Source organism: Brachyistius frenatus, unplaced genomic scaffold, assembly GCF_029030835.1.
Source record: "Brachyistius frenatus isolate BFR_SWC_R1_liver_20210118 unplaced genomic scaffold, ASM2903083v1 Contig_110, whole genome shotgun sequence".
NCBI lineage: Eukaryota > Metazoa > Chordata > Actinopteri > Embiotocidae > Brachyistius > Brachyistius frenatus.
The window spans coordinates 772,766-793,356 of NW_027210709.1; the positions used below are offsets into that span (position 1 = coordinate 772,766).

Genomic DNA, 20,591 nt, shown 5'->3' on the forward strand with positions numbered 1-20,591 from the left:
TCCAAACAGAAAGACTCTGCAGATACACCACAAACCCTTCTGTCACACAGTAGCTAGCTCACTGCACACACACACTCCTTTTCTTCCCCTCCTTCCGAATAAATTTTAATGTTAGTCAGTTGTGACAGTCAAGCAACCACACTGATTCATGTTGTGATAAAAGAGTCCAGCGGTGTCAGAGTTCTTCTATGTTTTGTTAAAGCTAGATTTCTTTGAATTTAGATTTGGAGCACATGGAAAGTCTCTGATATGCATTTTTCTATAGTTGCAGGATTTACTTCAGTTGTGAAGCCTGACTTTTGAATGTTTCACTTTTTAAAGGGATTTAAAAAAAAAAAAAATCATTAAATTTGTCACCATAGGAATTTTTCATGTTCACCTCTCATGGTCTCCCTGTAATGAACCGAGTAACACACACACACACACACACACACACACACACACACACACACACACACACACACACACACACACACACACACACACACACACACACACACACACACACACACACACACACACACACATTTGTATGGATATTTTTGTGAGGACATTCATTGATATAACGCATTCCTCAGTTCCCTAGCATAAACGTAGCCATCAGAACTAAGTACCTCAACCTGATCCCAACCCTAACCTAAATGTAAATCTAACCTTAGTCTTAAAACCAAGTCTTTACTTGAACGGGTGTGACAAAGTGAGGACAGGCAAAAATGTCCTCACTAAAGCTCAAACTGGTCCTCACAAATATAGTTGTACAAGTACACACACACACACACACACACACACACACACACACACACACACACACACACACACACACACACACACACACACACACACACACACACACACACACACCATAATCACAATAAAAGTAAAACAGAAAAAACTGAATTTCAAACTGGCACAGATATAATCTCCAAGTATATTTACAAAGTTGGACATTGACTGCCAACACTGACACAGCTCAATCAAACTCCGCATTTGTGTCTTGTTCACGGTTGCTCAATCACACCTCATGAAAGACACTGAATCATGCATGTTAATAAATATTTGTAATCATATTACGACCAACGAACCCTGGTTATATTTCAGCCGCTGAGTTCACTGATTAATTGCCAAACCTGCAGTGAAACGCAGGCGAGGACAGAGTCGATGTGACAACATTCAAACTCAGGGGTTACACACTGACTGAGAACAGGAAACCAAATGCAGAGTCAAAAAGATACTATCAGTGCTGCCACAGTCCCCCTCCCCCTCCCACACACACACACACACACACACACACACACACACACACACACACACACACACACACACACACACACACACACACACACACACACACACACACACACACACACACACACACACACACACCTCTTCCCCCACAGGCCTTGATTCTTGCTCTTTTACTCTCATAGCAAGTATGTGATTGAAATAGAGGCCCAATTGCAGCGATCACAGCCAAGGGGGGAAGAGGAGGTTTGGAGGGTCCAGGAGGGTTTCTTGTGTTTTTGCATTGCTTTTCGCAGCAGCACTTGTCTACCTTGTCAAAGATTCAGATCACAGTCGCATGGGGTTAAATACAGACTTGTGCTGGTGAGCCATGACGTTATTTTTTTGAGCGCCACCTCAAACCCTTGCTGGCCCTTGCGAGGATAGAGAGAGACTGTGGGGGCTCTTCGTAGTTTTAAATATACCCGAGGCTGCAGCTTTCGTACCGCATGTATGTGAATGTTAGAGAATGGTGAATGGTAGAGAGCACAGCAGCCTGTCAGATGTTGTCTTGATTTTGACTCAGGACATTTCAGTTCAAAGCAACACAAAAGAACTTCAGCTAAACAGCGGCCAATGTAGCTAAAGGGATAGTGATGAACGCAGTGGAAAGTAAAGAAAATTGTCAGGTCAGACAATTCAGAATTGAAATTGTTTGCTGACATAAGTAAACATTAGCCACCAGAAGCTACTAGTCATACCAGGTCAAATGAGCTATATAGCAGCAACATCCTTGAGTCTCCTGAACTGAGCAGGGGAGGATTTAATCACTCATGAATATATCATATAAATAATGTGTTATTTTGTCTTTAACAAGTTACAGAGTTTCACTTTAAATCAGACTTATTTCAGGTCTTTCAGTCGACTTTGCTGCCGTTTTGTTGTTTGTAGAAATGAAGGCATACGTGTGAAAATGTCCCCCGGTGGTGTTGTTTTGCAGTCTGTAACCACATCAGCCAGATTGTACCAAATGTAGTTCTTGCAATGGATTCATGCCATTACAGCCTATTGTGGCTAAACTGCCTTTCCCGGGTTTATGTCCTTGTTAAGTCCCAGACATTGAATCTAAGCGTTCACCTCTGCACCTCCACTGTACTGTGGCGTCTCACTGAAAACCACATCATGCTATCTCATCCCCTCACAGGTTCCTTTGCCTCTAAAGCTCTAACCGCAGCTTGACACCTCCCTCTAAGTCTCTGAAAGTCTTTCCATTCTTTTTGCTCCAGCGAGACAATCAGATTCGAGTCCTTTTCCTCGGGTTCAACTGCATACCCCCCCCCCCCCCCCGCCCGCCCTCACCGGCTTAGGAGTGGCCAGCCGAATCTCAACAAGCTCTCAGCTGGGTCCACCTGCAGCCACCAGATAGGGACAGAGTGTGAACAATAAATATGGACGCTGCTGACTGCAAGACAGTTCTTCTTTCACACGAGAGGTCTTGTTTTTCTCGTCTACTCTCTCTCCAAATCTTGCCATCCTGTCGCTGTAGGGGAGCTTGTGCTCCTATAAACTGATAAATTGATTTTAAAGACTTACTTATTAAGTTGAATATTGACTAAGTATTACTCTACGGCCCTAAAACTTTGATGAGGGGTCCTCATGGCTTACATTTTCTTAGAAGAAATAGACTTCAAAATGTGTGTAAAAAAAAAAACCCAGAAGAAACACTGAAAAGAAACTCCCGCGCTCCTCAGCAGATCCTTAGATTTATGCTATAAACACCCCACAAATCACCTCGCTCATCCATCATGGTGATCAGCAGCTCCCCTTGTTTGCAACCATCGCAGCCGTTTCTGGTTGTAAATTTCTCCCCCAAGTACCAAGAATCTCAATCGGGACGTTGGTGTGTGGATGTGAAGAAAGCTGCTGGCTGTTTCCTGGTCATTGTGTCTGTTTGCATGTCTGGGGGGGTGAAGCAGCCATTTGAAAGGTCAGAGTTCAACAGGCATAGTCAAATGACATACAAATGAACTACAAGCTTGACCTTTGCGAGCCCTTTCCACTGTCCTTTCCAAAAATATACCCTGTCTTAATAAGACTCTTAATAGATGTGAGCTCATTTTCTCTATTTCTGTGTAATTGCCAGTTTTGTTTTTTTATGCATCTGAAGGATGTGGTCTGTCACTTGGACATATTTTTAAAAAAGTTTCACAGAATCTCAGCGCCATCTCTGCTGTGGTCCAGATAGATTCTGTCGGGTCTATGTTAGCAGAGCTCAGTTTAGTTTCAGAAAAACTGATTTGCCATTGCTGAGTACATAGTGTGTGTCTAGGACAAAAACTTTAACTGTACTGTATATCCATAGTATTCTAATGCTGAAAAATAAGTGGGGAAAATGTGGACAAGTTAATGATATAGAGGCATGTTGCAGACTTATTTATGGACTATATGGTATTTAAGGAGTGCTGCAATCGCTGTTGACCTTCACAGTTTTTGCAAATGAAAATAAATTCGATCAGCAGTGAGAAAACAGGCAGGAAAGAGAAGAGTGTGTTGCATGTCGACAGAGTGCAGTCTTATCTGTGGCGAGCCTGTGAACACATCTGTTGATGTGACTTTCTGCTAGTCATTTTTTAGTCCGCTGCAACCGCAAAGACTTGTTCTTTCAACTCTATTTTGTTACTTTTGGGATGAAAACACAAGTCGGTGGCACATGAAACATCCACTAGGAGGTTTTCTTGTTGATTTAGCATCAGAACAGTAAAATATTAAAATTTCAAATTAAGTTCAATCTCAAAATTAGCTCAGGAAAGGACCACTTTGAGTGGACAAATGCTCCACTAGAGTATTACCCCTCCACCAGCCCACCACATCCTTCTGCGAACACGTATTAACTGCTGACCAGTGCTGCCGACGGATGAGTGGACAACTCTCTTAATTGCGAAATCAGTTCTGCAGAAACAGAGCTTGAAAGACTTTGAAAAGGCTTTGAAAAAGTTGATCACAAGCGTGACTGTGACTTTTCTTATCTAACAGTGAGAACATCTGCGCCAAGAGTGACATTGAGGGATATTATCTATCTTTCTCGAACAGAAAAGCAGAAGATCCTGGTTCCTTTTTTTCAGCAGTTGTCGATAGAGTTGATACAGTTAGACTCACACTCAACTACTGGTTCATCATTGTTAGAGGATTTTTTTTCCTGGATCAAAAACTGTCAGACTGTTGATCTCTTTAACTTAACTTAAGAAACTGATTTGTAATACACGTATAATCATGTTTCCTGCTTTAAATCAATGGTGACATGAAGAACATTTTCTTAGCAATTGTACTTCTGTACAATTTTTGACTTTTTACTTGTTTAATTCTTGAGTATTTCATTTTATGTATCTTCAAATTATTAGTTAGACATTAATATGCTTTTAGTACCGTGCCAGGAGTCAGATTGGGCCTTCGATACCACTCGTATGCTGATGCATGCAAAGCTATATCCAGCAGCCAGTTAGCCTCACTGAGCTGGGACTATAGAAACAGCTAGCTGATCAGCTTTAGCTGATTTACAGAAAATTATTTGGCAAGAGGTTTGCTAAATGATTAACGGATTTAGTTATTTTAAAGCTAAAATTCCCTCAAATCCATAGGCTATGTGTCTGTTTTTGTAGGGTTCAATAGTAAACTCAACATCTTTGGGTTTTTGACAGCTTTGACACAAGATGGAGGAACTATCAAGTTCAGTGGTGACAATTCTGCAATCAGACCTAAATAATATGATATGAAATCAACCTTGGTTTTGGGGTCTGAGCAGTCGCTGCTTTACATGGCTCGTAATCCAGCTCAGAAATAAAATCATTTTTTTCCTTCACACAGATGAACAAGGGAGAAAATCCAGTTGCTTTGCTTTGATCTGTATGTTGCACTCTTTGTCGTGTTATTCTCTGTTCATTGCTAATACTATGGCTCTTATCTGCGTTCTGTCTGAATGCATTTCTGTCCATGAACTCTGGAAGTTGTGACGTAGCACTAAGACCCTCCTGAATTACATCATATTAATCACAGCAGCGCTTCATTGGTGGGTCAGCAGGAGTACCTGGTGCCTTGGAATAGGTGGATTCGCAACGCAAGACGGATGCTACTGTTACTGCTACTCACGTGACTTTTACTGACTGCTGGTGAATGTCCGCTCACTTGGGATGTTCCCTCTGTGTTTTAGTCATGCGGGGATGTCATGGCAGTGTTTTCACACCGTGATTGTGTTATAAATAGAGACATTTGAACGATTGTGAAATTATTGTCATTGTTATACCATATCAGACATTAACACTTGTATTATTCTGCTTTACATTTGAACATAAATGTTGACATTATTGTGAATGTTGAGGCTGTTGCCTGACTTGCCTTTCAACAAACACATTATCAAGACCTGCTTGGAGGAAAGCTTAGTGTGCCATCATGAAGGCAAGTAACTGGATCTTTAAGCTCAAAATCACTCGTCTTTTTGATTATCTTTGACATTATTGTTGTTTATCTGTCATTAATTAAAAACATGATGATGAGATGACTGCAGCTGTTGTTACATCTGTTTGTCTCACTTTATTAGTAACATTTATCCTTATAGACAATAACTACTTTTGCTTTATAATTTAGCATTCTGACTGGATTTTCTGCAGAAGAAAAAACATATTTGAAATATGCAGATAAAAAAACATTTGAAAATCAATCCCACCACGAGCTCCATTCAGCGTCGTATCATAGTTCATGGAAAACAGCGCCCAGATGTGACAGCACTTTAAGCCGCTGGCTGCGGCTGAGACTGAAAATTCATTGTTGACTAAGGAAACAGCAGGTTCAGGCAAAGAAAATCTCACCTTTGGGTTCATTTAGTAGCTGTTCTACAGCTTTTGATTGTGTTATAATTACATCTCGAAAAACAATGTTAAGTTGGGGCAGCATGTGCACAACTGCACGGTATAGGATCTTAGCAGCATGTAAAGGTGATTTTCTGACTTGGTTAAAAGAGGGATAACTTGACCTGATCTCACATGTCCAGACTCAAAAAAAAGAAAAGATACAGATGGTGTGAGGGCATCAAGTGGTTTGTAAAATCTCATTTAAATGCACATTTCTAATGTTAAAAGGGGAAAATATTCTGTTAATACATCTTACTTTGAATATTCAGAGAATTTACTAATTTAAGCTTTCTATTGGAAAAAACCCCCAAGACTTTCAAACCTTCCGGTTCTTGTTCCCCAGCAAGGTAAACCCTCCAGTTTCCTTCTGTATACAGGCTACTGAATTGATGTAATTTTTTCTGTCCAGAGGGACTCGACTGGGACACTGTCACAGAATTTAAGTTAAACATAAGTTAAAAGGGTTGCGTTTTTTTGTTGTTGCAAGTCCTGAGGTGTAATAAGCTCAGTGTTAGATCGAATAGTGACACATGGTTTTAACAAGTAAACTTTAAAGACAGGTGTGAAAATTCTGAGGTTAAACAACACCCATGCTGTGAGGTGACATGTTTGCATCAAACCATGTGTTATTTTTAACTGACTAGTGCTAAATTATTCTCTTGAACTTAAATCTGCACAATAACTTCAAGTTATTTTTAACAGTTTTATATTTAGAATCTTGGTGTACCTAGGAACTGGTCCCTAAACTATCTGCAACTTGTAGATACAATGCAAATTGCTGTTTTTACTTCATGTAGTTGTGGAAACTAACTGGGGCTTTAAAAATGTAATATATTATGGATTCAAGGACACAAATGTCAATCAAGACTTAACCTATTAGTCTTTTTATTTACCCTCGCTTCAATTGAGAATATATCATTGCTACAACATTTTTGGATTATGGTGATGATGGGATCGTTTAATCATAATGACAATTTAATGTAAATTGTATTATTTTAATTAATTAATTAATTAAATTCTAGCTTCTTTATTTTTGCATTTAAAATAACTTTTAAGTTAACTTTAAAGCAAATTAAAAGCTAATTCCTCATCGTTGTGCTTTCTGTAAAATTAAACTTATACAACAAATCCTCATTAGCACATATTTAATCAATATTGTGATTTAAAAAAAAAAAAAAAAGAAGAAAAAAGCACCTGACTAAATCAGAGTTGAAGAGAGCGAGTGAGGCCTGCTGCCGTGTGTCTGCTGCCCCCTGTTGGTGCGTGTGCGGTTCTCCTCCGGGGCGGCAGGGGGCGCTGCCTCAAGTCGATACAACTCCCTGCAAGAATATCACAACGTCAGCCTTCCGCTACGCCGGAGACCCCATCAGCGTTCAGGAGGAAGAGGAGCAACAACAAAAAAAATCGCCCCAAAATGGTGAGTAAATTACAATCATATTCATCTTAGTGCAGACAGTCCGAGTGTATCGAGGTGTGTTTGAAAGTAGGGACGTGTTTCCAGTGGTCAGAGGGTCAGATGGGGCTGGATGTTTGCGGCTGTTGGGATGTCCCGGGCCGGTTAGCCGCTGTGCTCCAGCGTGGCGGCTCATGGCTGATGAAACCTCAGCTGACCTGCTGGACTCAACCAGCGCGTTAAAACACGAATTAAAGCCCTTTAAAAAAAAAATATATATATATATATATATAATACAGCGTCGACACCTTCCAGCTTCATACACGTAACGTGATATATCTTGCACGTTTGGCGCCTCAGCTGACATTTCAACACGCTCCTTTTCTCAAGGGTTTCGTCAAAGTGGTGAAGAGCAAGGCCTACTTCAAGAGATACGAGGTCAAATTCAGGAGGAGGAGAGGTACGCGCCAGCTTTTAATACCTTCTCACTGAGCATGCGTTAAAGTTTATTCATCTTGTGTCAAACGCTGACTTTAAATCTTGTTGGACTTGCCAGAGGGGAAAACCGACTTCTTCGCCCGTAAACGCCTGGTGGTGCAGGACAAGAACAAGTACAACACCCCAAAGTACCGGATGATCGTCCGCTTCTCCAACAGGGACATCTGCTGCCAGGTTAGTGACTAAAACGCGGGGCGAAACTCGCATGTTGCAAGAAAGGACCCGGCTCACCCCTTCCTGTCTGTCTTCCTGTCTGTCTGTCTGTGTTGTCCAGATCGCCTATGCAAAGATCGAAGGAGACCAGATTGTGTGTGCTGCTTACTCTCACGACCTGCCCAAATATGGCATCACCGTAGGCCTCACAAACTACGCTGCAGCGTACTGCACCGGGCTGCTGCTGGCTCGCAGGGTAACCACACACACACACACACACACACACACACACACACTCTCTCTCTCTCTCTCTCTCTCTCTCTCTCTCTCACTCAAAGGTGCAGATGTCAGCAGACAGATTTTTGCTGATCAGATTTTTTTTTTTATTGTTTTCTCCAGATTTCAAATGCGGTAAAAGCAGAAGTTTAAAAACGTGTCCTCTTGTTTTAAGCTGCTGCACAAGTTCGGCATGGACCAGGTGTACGAGGGCCAGGTGGAGGTGACGGGAGACGAGTTCAACGTGGAGAGCGTGGACGGCCAGCCGGGCGCCTTCACCTGTTACCTGGACGCAGGTCTGGCCAGGACCACCACAGGGAACAAGGTGTTTGGAGCGCTGAAGGGGGCCGTGGACGGAGGACTGGCGATTCCTCACAGGTCGGTGCAACGTGACGGAGGCGCTCTTGCGCCAACGAAAATGTGCGCTTGGGTTTGACTTCCTACCAAAGGCGGTGATTGAGTGCATACTGTAGGAAAAGTAAACTCTTTTTATGAAAGTGGTAAAACTCGCACTCGTGTTTGTTGGTTCTTCTCTGCTTCTTGATGATGATACAAAGCACGCTGAGCAAAATGTAGTTGGTCCTTCATTTGCATTAGCTGATGTTTACTGTCCTTTTCAAGACGGGTCTGAGAGAAGCGAGACGAACTCGAGCAAACCTCTATTGCCCCAAGCCCAACCAAGCCTCTGTTGTACCTTTTTGAAGTGGTTGCGTAACAAACCAATTTTGCTTGGAAAAAAAAGGGAGTCAAACTTGAGGAGGCGCCGCATGTCTGAATCTGTCCTTTTGACGTGTCCTCCCTCTAGTCTGAAACGCTTCCCCGGCTACGACACTGAGAGCAAAGAGTTCAACGCAGAGGTGCATCGGAAACACATCATGGGCATGAATGTGGCCGACTACATGTCCTACCTGATGGAGGAGGACGAGGACGCCTACAAGAAACAGTTCTCTCGCTTCATCAAGAACGGAGTCACGGCAGACACAGTAAGATGACCGCTCTTAAACTCTTGGCACTTCTTAGACGGCTACAGTGTACACACACACACACACACACACACACACACACACACACACACACACACACACACAGGTTTGTTTTCCTGTCCAATGCTGAGTAAGTCTGGAGAGAAGCTTTAAAGAGGAAATATAAAGCGATATTTAGATGTTTTTGATACTTAACACCACATGTGTTTTTATGGATATCACTTGAGAAGTGTAAAGTATGGACTTTAAACATGAAACCACTGCATGTTCGAGTTGATTTTTAAGTGTTGCAATTGTATTATTTGTCCACTAGAGAGCGCTGACGAGTTTTAGTTTGAAACTCTAAAATGTTCTAATTACATTGCAACTGAATATTACATCTCATACTGTTGGTTTAGTTTTCAACCATCAGCACGCATATTGTGGTGGCAGCAGTAAAAAACAACAACCTCATACTCCACCACCATGTTGGTTGGAGCTCAGATGAATGCTGCGTCTCCGCTGTGACTTCATCGTTAGTGGCCTTACCACGATTACAAAGGAAAGACACATTCTGGATGCTTTCACCTGAAGTCTTCTGCTCACTCTACATGTCTTCTTTTTTTTTTTTTTTTTTACTTTCTTCTGGTTCTCTGCTTCTTGATGATGATACAAAGCACGCTGAGCAAAATGTAGTTGGTCCTTCATTTGCATTAGCTGATGTTTACTGTCCTTTTCAAGACGGGTCTGAGAGAAGCGAGACAAATGGTCCCCCACGCAGTGAAATGCCTCGACTTGGTGCTTCGACATAACATGGGTGTCGCTTCTGTTTTCAGGTAGAAGAAATGTACAAAAAAGCACATGCCGCCATCAGAGCGAACCCTGTCCACGAAAAGAAACCCCAAAAAGACGTCAAGAAGAAGAGGTGGGTCCTTAATCGTCTTATTTTCACTAAGCATTATTGGCACTCAAGGAAAGTAACTTCTTCTTACTTAATGCCAAATCAATGTCGAACTATTGAATAGCTGTACTGAGAGGATCCGAGCAGGGAAACGTTTCTCTCTGCCGATGTGCTGAATGTTAATGGGGCTGTTGTGGCGTCTCTTTTCCGGCAGGTGGAATCGCGCCAAGTTATCTCTGGCACAGAGGAAGGACCGCGTCGCCCAGAAAAAGGCCAGCTTCTTACGAGCACAAGAACAAGAAGAAGGGGACGGTTAGGGGCTCAGCAGGGCGCCGTGCTGCGAGAACACAACACATATCACAGACAAATAAATTTATTTCAAACTCAAAGCTCGTGACCGTCTGCCCTATTCTTTGTTAAACCGATTTCATGTGTTAACTGGTTTCAGGAACATTACGGCTTTTCCTACTTTTTAAATTCCACCCATGACCAATATTTACTGTGATAATCTTTAATCCACATGACTCGGTATGAGAACGGCTTACAGCGTGGTGTATTTCAAATCCGACATACCTGAAAGAGTCCGGACACGTTACAGTGAAGTGGTTTGTAGTTTTGTGCAAAATCATGCTGGTTTCTTAAAGAAGTAAACATTTATACATCTTCAAAAGTCAAACAGCAGCACTGACCCACAGCTTCACGTGCTGTACAGGTCACGTGTGCATTTAAGTGGTTAAACATGTCAGTAAATTCATCTCCGCAAAGTCTGGAAGGGGTTAATGGGAAATACTCTTGTACAGCATTGAATGTGATCACAAGGTTTCAATCAATATCTCCACCAATGGTAAACATTCATAAAATGATCTATGGCACTGCGATGTAACATCCAAAAGTAATGATTCAGTACATTACCACAAATGCTCTTTTCCATGAGAAATACAAATGGCTGACATTCACAAATTAAATACATTGATAAGTTTTACTCTTAGAGTCGTTGATGCAGCATTGATGATGTCACTGGGGTTACAGGTCGGAGATGCACAGCATAGTGAAAAACACCGATACACAGTTTGAATACTGAAGCTTAAGAATCAGTTCATCACAGTGACGAAGAAAAAGCCACCACAAACAGCTTCAGAGCTACAGATTCTCGAATTCAATTCCTGCGTTCATTAATTCAAGTTTTTTTTCTTCAATGCTTCACTAATCTGAACTTGTTTAACGCTGTTCTTGGTAATTATCTTCATCTTTCATGTCAACTAATGATGTCAACCCCCTGAAAAGACAAAAACCCACAACTCTACTACCTGTGCAGCCGAGGCCTTCAATACATCACATCTTGTTATCTATCTGTACATTATTACACGGTGCTACTGGCACTGTTACATCAGTGAGCCACATTCCTTTCATCACGATGAACATGAGAACTGTAGATTTCATTTTAAGTGCCGTCCTGCTACTCAAACACTTGACTGGTGCACTAAAATGAGTGTTAATTAGAGGTTGACTGATATAGTTCTATCACAGATATATCTGTATCAGCGTTGTGTTGTCTGATATGAAAACTCTTTTTCTTGCAAAACAGTGCAGAAAAAAAAAATGCTTGTGGTAAATTGCAAATTGTTCTATTTGTGTGGTGATTTTAATCATCAAATTCTCAGTGAAGTTCACTGTTTCAGAGCACTGATGTGAGTGTGGACAATAAAACTGTAAAATATCCTGCTTGTATTATATAACTCACAAGTGTCCAAAGTGTTTGGTGACCACATTTAAGGGATGATTGCAAAAAAGTGTATATATACCATCTATACAGTATATAAATAAAGAATATAACCCGATTTATTGATATTGGAATCTTCTTACTTCATAATGGTCTGCGCGTTGGTCCCAAAACTCTGTTGTATTAATATGCTGTAAATGCACTAATTATTCTTGTTTGGGAAACTACATTGCAATACAGATGTTTTAGGAAATAACTACTTTTTTAACAAAAAAAAATTTTTTAATGTAAGTATATCTTTGCTGCACAGATGAGCTGCTGACTGTAGAAAATCTGTAAGAGCTGACTTGGTTTTGGTCCTTTCATTTGTTTAAAAAAAAGGGAAATATTCGATATTGTCCTTTAAAGGTACACGATATGGTACTTGATAGCAACACTGACAACATTAGGGATTCTATCTTATATATTTAAATAGTGTATTTGAATTATACTTAAAACTGGCGCTCAGTCACTGATTTTTTTTTTTTTAACCCTTGTTTTCCTATTGGAATACAGTCGTCTTTGATTACCAGTGGCAGCCCGAACAATCAGCACGATTTTGTAGTAGAAACAGCATTAGATACTCTCCGCCCATGAGACTAACAACAGTAAAACCAGTTTACAAGTGCCCTCGTGACATTCCACTGTGGTGAACAGTACAATACAATATAACGTGTTGGTATGAATTGTTTTAAGTGTGACCGATGGCGGCATGCAATCATTCAGTTTGTTTTAGTCTTATCAACGTGTTTGAACGAGTTTTCCAGGCCCCACACTTTTCAAATGGGGATAGAGGAGGTAGGTCCATCAGTCTGACCATTCATAAGTGTTAGAAGTTGATAAAAAGGACTTTGATAAATTTGCTACTCTTGAATCACAGCATCTTTTCCGCTCAGTTCTATCGGAAGAACTGAGCGGGATATTTCAGAAGGACTTCCTCTGGTCGTCACGAGTCCTTGGTGTGTGAGATCTGTCTCCACAGCAGAGCTTTCAGGTTGTTGAGGATGAGTGAGTGCTCCATGTTCATCTGCCCTTCATTACCTTTGAGAGCCATACAGGCGTACAACTGCCTCTCGAGTTCCTCTCTCATCCCTGACGGCGCCCCTCGCATTAGGTAGTCCTTCAGTGTGCTGCATGCCTTTGCCAGGTTTGGCTGGACCGGCTCCTCCCTGCATCGTTTCTGCGACAGGTCGCATGACGTTCGGCAGTCCACCCCGTACACGCAGTCGGCATCCGTCTCACACTTCAGTACTCGCATGGTACGCCTGAACTCGTCCTCGGGAACCACCGCTTTAGTGTTAGTCAGGCGCAGCTCATGGCGGTCGGTGTAACCGAAGTGCGCTGCAGCGAGGTCGCAGATCAGAAAGCTGCCGTAGGTGCCGTGGAAGATGTCCTCCACAAGTTCCAGCAGGCCCATGGAGATCTTAGCTTTACGAGGCCAGGAGGGGGTGAACCACTGGTCTATAGTGCGCTGCACACCACTGGGCACCCAGGAGACAAGTGGCCAGGGTAGAGACAAACCATACAGAGGCCCGTAGGGGATACGCTCTGTCATGTACAGGTCACCGCAGTATCCGAGGAGGCGAGGAGTGTGCCCACGGTCCTGGAGCAGCAGGCCCAGCAGCACCTCAAAGAACAGAGGAGAAATCTGTCTCACCACAAAGCTGCAGACACACTTGTCCATGCTAAGAGAAGACATCATGTTGGTGCCACAGGAAGTGGCCAAAACTGTTGATGACATTCAGTGGCTTTTTATACCTCATCCATTTGCAGCAGGGCCCATGTAGAACGGGCTTCTGGCAGTGACACCCGTCCGTCTCTGTTGCCATCGGCGACAGAGAGAATCTGGCTGACGAGGCTGGCAAGGTTCGCCTGCTCTCCAAGTTTGGACTGGTGGAAGAAAGAGACAGAGAGGCTTTAGTTACAGGCTTTAGTCAATCAAAACTCGGTTCTGCACCATCAAAACTTTCATGATTCGAGTCGATGCTCCTTTACCTTGAGGTGATTGAAGACCATCTCTCTAAACTTCTCCACCGAAGTGCCTCTGGTGGGCTTGTCGAACACGGGGGCTTCTCTCCGTGGCTCCGGTTCCTCGCCCAGCTCATAGTGCACAACCTCCCCCAGCTTACAGCGGATGATCCCATCGTGGTCGCCCCAGCTTCCTGTGTACACCTAGTAAACAGTCGAACGCCAAACATGCAACGTTACAAATAATCACAGTTGTCATTGGTACGATTGGAACAATTTTTGTTGGAAAGCACAACAGTCTCCTACCTGGTTATTTGGCAGCGTTGACAGACACCTGCCCAAGTAGAGTGTTTCTTTGTCACACAGACTGCTGCAGGCAGAGCCATCAATGATTCCCTTCCTGTATTTATCACACTTGGAGAAAGACAGTATTTTATTACTTTTCTGGTTCTTAAATAGAGAACACAACTAGCCTTTTCTTAGACAACACATTTAAATTGCTGAACAGAAATCAAATTATATCTTGAAGATAACCACAATCACTTCTAAATTACTGCATTGTTCTCACAATGGCGTTCTTGCACTCGTGTCCTCTGCACAGTTCTGTGTAGGCGGAGTATTGCACATAGATTACCCAACTCCCCACCAGCACAGTCAGCCATGTAAGGAACAGGTACTTCACCCGCATAAAGGAGATCCGAGCCTGTGAAAAGACAGCAAAGGGCAAAACACAAAGATGGATCCAGATCATTAAAATAAAATATTAATATAATCCACCTTATTGTGAAATCATAGAAGCGTCCCATGTATTGCCTGTATTAACATGTAGCAGCTACAGCCATAGTGCACTGAGAGAGTGTCGATCCAGGAAAGACAATCAGCCCTGATCACATTATAGGTCACCATGGTGACAGCTATAGGGTGTCCCATAACAAGGTGCTGGCTGTCTGGAAACTCACAATGTGCAACAACGGCTCATTAAACTGGAAAATAGTTTTGGAGGTGGAAGTCTAGTAGGTCCAGCGTGACATGCCATTTTGATTATGGCTGGTTTAAAAAAAAAATTAATTGCTGCCTGAGTCACAGGATGCTCCAATCACATGTCTTACAATACCCCTCTGAACAGACGTCCTGTTGTTTCTGCGACATTGTGTAACTTGATGCAGTCAAAAACTTGTTTTCCACAGTGTTAAACACAGAACTGCAGGGATATAAATACTTATTCTTCACTCCTGCAGAAAAACCTTGCACGAGTGACATTAAAAACATTAAAATCTACAAAACACCTTATTTGCTGAGTGAAGAAATGAACCAGATATCAGAAAAGACCACAGTGTGTAACTGATGATTTATTTCTCTTTACTTTTGAATTAACATTTACTCTAAAATAACAAAATACAAATTCCAATCAAAAATAATCCGAGTCCAATGTGAAATTGATACATCAGCATAATACAAAACAGCAAGAACCTCTGTATAGAGCTAATGATTAATAACTGACAAATCAGTTATTAAATGCAGTAGTAGTAACTATTAAACTACAATCAAATGAAAAACAACGCGAAGAGCCTACAGCCATGTTGTGTTAGCAGCTCTGTGAGGCTGAACATTTGTGCTTTGAGTTACATGCTAACATCAACACGCTTACATGCTCACAGGCAACAATGTCAACATGCTCATGATCAGCAAGGGTTAGCATGCAAATATTATCTAATTAAGACTAAACACAAGGTACAGCTGATGCTGATGGGAATTTCATTAGTACTGTTGGTTATAAAACAAACTACTAAATGGAACCCCATGATGGCGCTAGATGAAAAGTCAAAAAAAAGTATTTAGGATTCAGGGGATGACAAATGTCTTTACAAAATTTTGAGCCAATTCATTTGATAGTTGTTGAGAAGTCTTTCCTGCGTTCCCAGTACCAGACTTTCCCAGATTTACAGTATATGACACATATGAGCTCTCAGGGTCTATGTTCCCCGTGTCCCATGTTCCCCGTGTCCTTCGCTCTCAGGGTCTTTGTCCTATGTTTCTAGCTCTAAATACCACATAATGGGAACCTTAAAACAGCCCCACAGCTCTGTATTTGCTTAATAAGGGTGTATTTGAGTTACGGGTACAGATTAAGGCTGAACTAGGGAACATAGGACTCTGGGAACAAAGATATGCTCCTGTTGTTGACATATTTCATTTTGCAAGTGAAAACTGTGACCTGCTATTGATGCTACACGAAGAGTCAGGAGATCATCAAAAGTAATCATAATTCTAATTCAAATTCAATGATTGTCACACATTTGACCGAAAACAAAACATTTCACTTGGTCACATGGTGGAGCAAGAGGAAAAGAGCCGAGCGCTGGAGCAGCTTGTGGTGCTTAAACTTTACTATCTAAAGTTACTGGAGCCAAATGTGATGTCTTAAAAGTGCTTCAGAGCAACAGCTAAAGTTTTAAGTCTTCCGTTTATGATAAGCTACCCAAGAGATATTTGTTTTTATCGGAATTGTATATTGATTGAAAGATCTGTTAATGAGATGATCATTTCTGCAGTACAAACAGAGAGTAAATAATTAAAGTAAGTAAGTCGCTGGGAGGCAAAGTGCAGCAGTGAAAAGAATTTAGGTCACGATGCCTGCGTCAGTCACAATACTCGACTTTTACCAAAACAAAACTGCAGTTAGTTTTTCTCCAAGGACTCGAACTGCAGTGGGGAGGATAAAGTAGTTTTGGTTCTCACTTTGATCAAATGGCAGGAACAGCTTATGGTGTGTGTGTATTTTGGCAGCGTCGTGTGCCTTTCTTTCAGCCACAGCACTGTTTCCAAATACCAACAAAATATGCAGCCGGTGGGGCAGGGAGCGAGTCAAAGGGCTTTTTAATCTTTGATGTGCTGTGATAACTGTGGTGTATAAACAGGACAGAAGATCTGTCTGTTGTGGCTCTACACAAACTGCAGCAGAAATGAAAGGATCTGCTTCGCATTCACACAGACAGTCGGTCAAATTACTGTCTGATTCTTTAAGTCGTGCGAGTTGACCTACTGAAACAGGTAAATAACCTCCAAAAAAATAGGGTGGGTAGAGGAAAACAATACATTTCCTGCCTCCCGTTCTCTTTGGTGCATTTCATCAAATTGTTTATTGACTGCAGCAGGTTATTTGAGCTTTAGGAGCTGCTTCATGTTAGATGTCTGCCCTGCAGCGCTGCCTTGTTTTTAAACAAGGTGTGTCCTGAAGAGATGAACAGATAGTGGACCCCTAGGGAGTGGAAAGGGTTTATCAGGGGACCACAAAGAGTCCACATTACTAGCAGATCCGACTCCTTTAGCATGTATGAAGGTGCTCTGCATAGAAATTCTGGATTTTTTTTTTGCGTGCATGAAACATACACAGACATTACAGTGGGAAAAAAACACCAGTCCTAAGAGGTGAGTGACTTTTGAGTCATGTGTGCTGGTTGTCTGTCTGGTAGTGGTGTCAGCGACCACACATGATGGAGCCTTAAAAGTTAAAGAAGTGAAACCCAGGCAGCAAAGAGTTTAATCCTCTATTAATCCCAGCGGTCCTTTACAGTGTCTCCTCCTCCTTGGAAACTAACATGGAGAGTCTGTCAGTGACACAACTTCCGTGATCCCATAAAAAGGTGTCTGAATACTGTAATAAGAATCATTTCAATGGAGATACTGCAAAGAGTGTCCATGCAATCAAGTAATACTGATGATAATGGGAGCTGATAATCAGTAATGCAGACAGTAAAACGGTTAGAGTTGTGCAAATTGTAGGGTTACCACTTGTCAACAGTTTGATTCAGTTACCCAGCAGTAAGCCTCATGAAGTATTGACCTCCTATGGTCCATTCACAGCAGCACAGCCAAAAGACCTGCAGTATCACCTCTTCATGTACTGTATATCATGTAGACTGACAAGTATTGAAGGAGGCCTGTAGTTTGGTCTTTATCCATTCACTCGTAAGAAGCCCGCAAACCTCCTCAGGTCAGAGCTGGCTGTCCTCAAAGGTTTGTGCCACCTCAGTTGTCACTGATCCAGCACACTGCATAAAAGATAGCTCATGATCCCAGAGTCATGAAATTCGTACTAAACTGTTTTTCATGTGGCTCACTGAGCTTAATCAAGTCTTGTTCTGAGGGTTTCCGGCTGCAGTCCAGAATCTGCAATAAACTGGATAACAAATCCTCAAATCTGATAAGAAAAACTGTCCTCGTTTTCACTTAGTAAAGTCAGACAACCTGGTAAACTTTCTGCTTTGAACAACCCTGTGGACCTTGGTGTCCTGTAACAGACCTGGTCCCCCTGCCTCTGCCAACACCTTTTAGTGTGTCAACACAAAGCTGCAGCTCCCCGAAAAAACACTCCTTTTTAGATTTGATAAGCCCGTTTGCGTTATCTGTGTTGGTTGACCTTTTATCTAAATACAAAGGTACTAACTGATTTGAAAGTGAGCTGTGTGGGCTGCAAAATGTGAACAGAAGTAACCCTGACAAATGACACACTATATTTCCCCACTGTAGGATTACTAAAATCCAAGTCTTAGCACCAACACACACAAAACCTTTTTTTTTAAATTTGTATGAATAACCTCAAACCTAAAAAAAAAAACCCTCCTAAAAACCAGGTTGTGGTTGAATGTGAATGTGTGTAGAGGTGTGAGAACTATTTTAACAAATAAAGGATGCGATGTTGCCTAGTTCTGAAAGATCTTGTTGAGTTAACCGTCCCATAATGCCACAGTGGGTGAAGCTGGGTGAAATCCAAGCTCAGTCAAACATGTTTCACCTTGTGAGCTCCACCAAAGCTTAGTTAAACTGGCTGATCTATTGTCTGTATATGTTGCAATGCAACAGTACTGGTGCAGGACTGGTACCCAAAATCATTAGGTTCGACCTTTATTATCCAACCAAAAATGATTACTGCTGCTCTGGCAGTGTGAGGGCAATCAAACAAATAGGAACTGTGAGCGTAAGTCTTTGCATCTTTTTAGTCAAATGTAAAAATAATAAATACTTAAAATGATGAGAGATGGCGCGATCAAAACTGAGATTTCTGTCTGGATTGGGGTTTAAGGAATTACCAATCTCTATTGATATGTTATCAATCAGTAACAGGCCTGCACTCTGCTCTGTACTAACCCCTCTGGGTCAGCAGAAAAGCTGTCCACCTATTGTTTCAGCAGCAGACACATTCATCAGGTATTTTGAGACAACCCACGATGCCCATCAGAGCAGCCCGAGGGGGTGCATTTTTTTTTTTTTTTTGCCAGCTGTCAGTCTGATGTGAGACCACGACAACCTCCATTACACACACAGGACCAGCTAATTTCAACCACAACTGTAATCCGCTTCACAGATTAAAGATTGAACAGCGACATTACCTGAAAGTAAAAGGACTTTTTCACCCAGGCCCGTGGAAACAGACCCTTCGCCATCACAGAAATAGATCATCTCAATACGTGGACCAGGCTGAGGGAGAGATCATCAAAAAGACACGGGAGAAAGCGTCTTCTACATCATACGACTGGCACAAGAAATAATGTCTGCAAATCATCCGATCTCAGCCTCTGTAGGATCCACGGCCCCGGACTGTCGGCTCGTGTTGTCCTGATATTGCACTTTGCCTGCGCCTGTGCTCTTTGCAGCAGCTGCAGATTTTCAAGCAAAGCAACATACCTCAAACTGGGAGAAAAAAAAAAAAAAAAAAAGTAGGTGCAGGGCGCAGGCGCAACTTGTTCGTCAACGTTTTTGAGTTTTCAGGCCGTGTAGCAGACTGACAAAAAAATGTGTGTCAAAGTCAAGCCACTGTTGCCAAACATCCAGCTCTAATACCATCACGTCGTTTTACATAACTCTGAAGAGATGACCGGGTCAATATATTTTTTTTCCTAGGATGGCGACGGAATTACCCGCCCAACTCGTTCTGTGATTGGTTTACCGTGATATGCTTAGATTAACCCCGACCAATCATCACTGCTCATGTCCAAACCCAACCAACCCAACTCATAGACATAAATACGTATATATATGTCTAAGACTCAACCAATGAAAGCAATAAGCATTAGCCAATCAGAGGCCGAGTGGGCGGGTCACGCCTTCGCTTTCCTAAAAGAAGGGGTTTATTTTTTTTAATAGGAAAAACTGGGGTCAAATTAACAAACATAAGTAAAGCAAATTTCCCGCAAAATCTTTCATAATAAAAGTTGTATTGTCATGGAGACGCTAACTCCAAACACAGCTTCCGGTGATAATATTGAAAATAAAAAAAAGACATGTCACGTTGTCTCATAGCGCCAAAGGGTGGTCACAATTTCACTAAGTTTAATTTCGGTCCTTTTGAATAAAAACATTTTATTTGAGAAAATGTCTGACCCTTTCTCAAATTTTATCCACACTAACAGACACAACTCCACAGGAAATATATCTTGTTCGACCGAAATAAAAAAAACCAAACATATTGTGCTTGTTGAAGGGGGCGGATATGCTCTGCTGCTCGGTAAACGCCCTGCCTACTATTTCAAATATTTAAAAAAAAGAAAAAAAAGAAAAA

The 20,591-nt window shown here is 41.9% G+C and overlaps 2 protein-coding genes across 2 annotated transcripts; one reads left to right on the top strand and one right to left on the bottom strand.

Annotated features, from left to right (window-relative positions):
• Positions 1-7,476: 7,476 nt before the first annotated feature.
• rpl5a (ribosomal protein L5a) lies at positions 7,477-10,694 on the top strand. Its single transcript, XM_069712427.1, has 8 exons — positions 7,477-7,539; positions 7,906-7,975; positions 8,072-8,187; positions 8,288-8,422; positions 8,618-8,820; positions 9,248-9,425; positions 10,241-10,329; positions 10,520-10,694. Exons 1-8 carry the CDS (start codon positions 7,537-7,539, stop codon positions 10,620-10,622), a joined length of 897 nt encoding a protein of 298 aa, XP_069568528.1. The 5' UTR covers positions 7,477-7,536; the 3' UTR covers positions 10,623-10,694.
• A 2,282-nt stretch (positions 10,695-12,976) lies between these two features.
• dipk1aa (divergent protein kinase domain 1Aa) lies at positions 12,977-19,861 on the bottom strand. The gene is made up of 6 exons (XM_069712428.1): positions 19,423-19,861; positions 14,601-14,735; positions 14,339-14,446; positions 14,060-14,236; positions 13,823-13,954; positions 12,977-13,691 (listed from the first exon to the last, which is right to left on the bottom strand). The coding sequence occupies exons 1-6, from the start codon at positions 19,474-19,476 to the stop codon at positions 13,011-13,013; spliced, it is 1,287 nt and encodes a 428-aa protein (XP_069568529.1). The 5' UTR covers positions 19,477-19,861; the 3' UTR covers positions 12,977-13,010.
• Between the last annotated feature and the right edge of the window lie 730 nt (positions 19,862-20,591).

Coding starts and splice junctions, on each gene's coding strand:
- rpl5a (XM_069712427.1), top strand. Junction 9,426..10,240: donor ACGGAGTCACGGCAGACACA/GTAAGATGACCG, acceptor TTCTGTTTTCAG/GTAGAAGAAATGTACAAAAA. Junction 10,330..10,519: donor AAAGACGTCAAGAAGAAGAG/GTGGGTCCTTAA, acceptor CTTTTCCGGCAG/GTGGAATCGCGCCAAGTTAT.
- dipk1aa (XM_069712428.1), bottom strand. CDS start 19,476: ATGGCGAAGGGTCTGTTTCCACGGGCCTGGGTGAAAAAGTCCTTTTAC. Junction 14,447..14,600: donor ACGAGTGCAAGAACGCCATT/GTGAGAACAATG, acceptor TCTTTCTCCAAG/TGTGATAAATACAGGAAGGG. Junction 14,237..14,338: donor CAACGCTGCCAAATAACCAG/GTAGGAGACTGT, acceptor ACTGTTTACTAG/GTGTACACAGGAAGCTGGGG.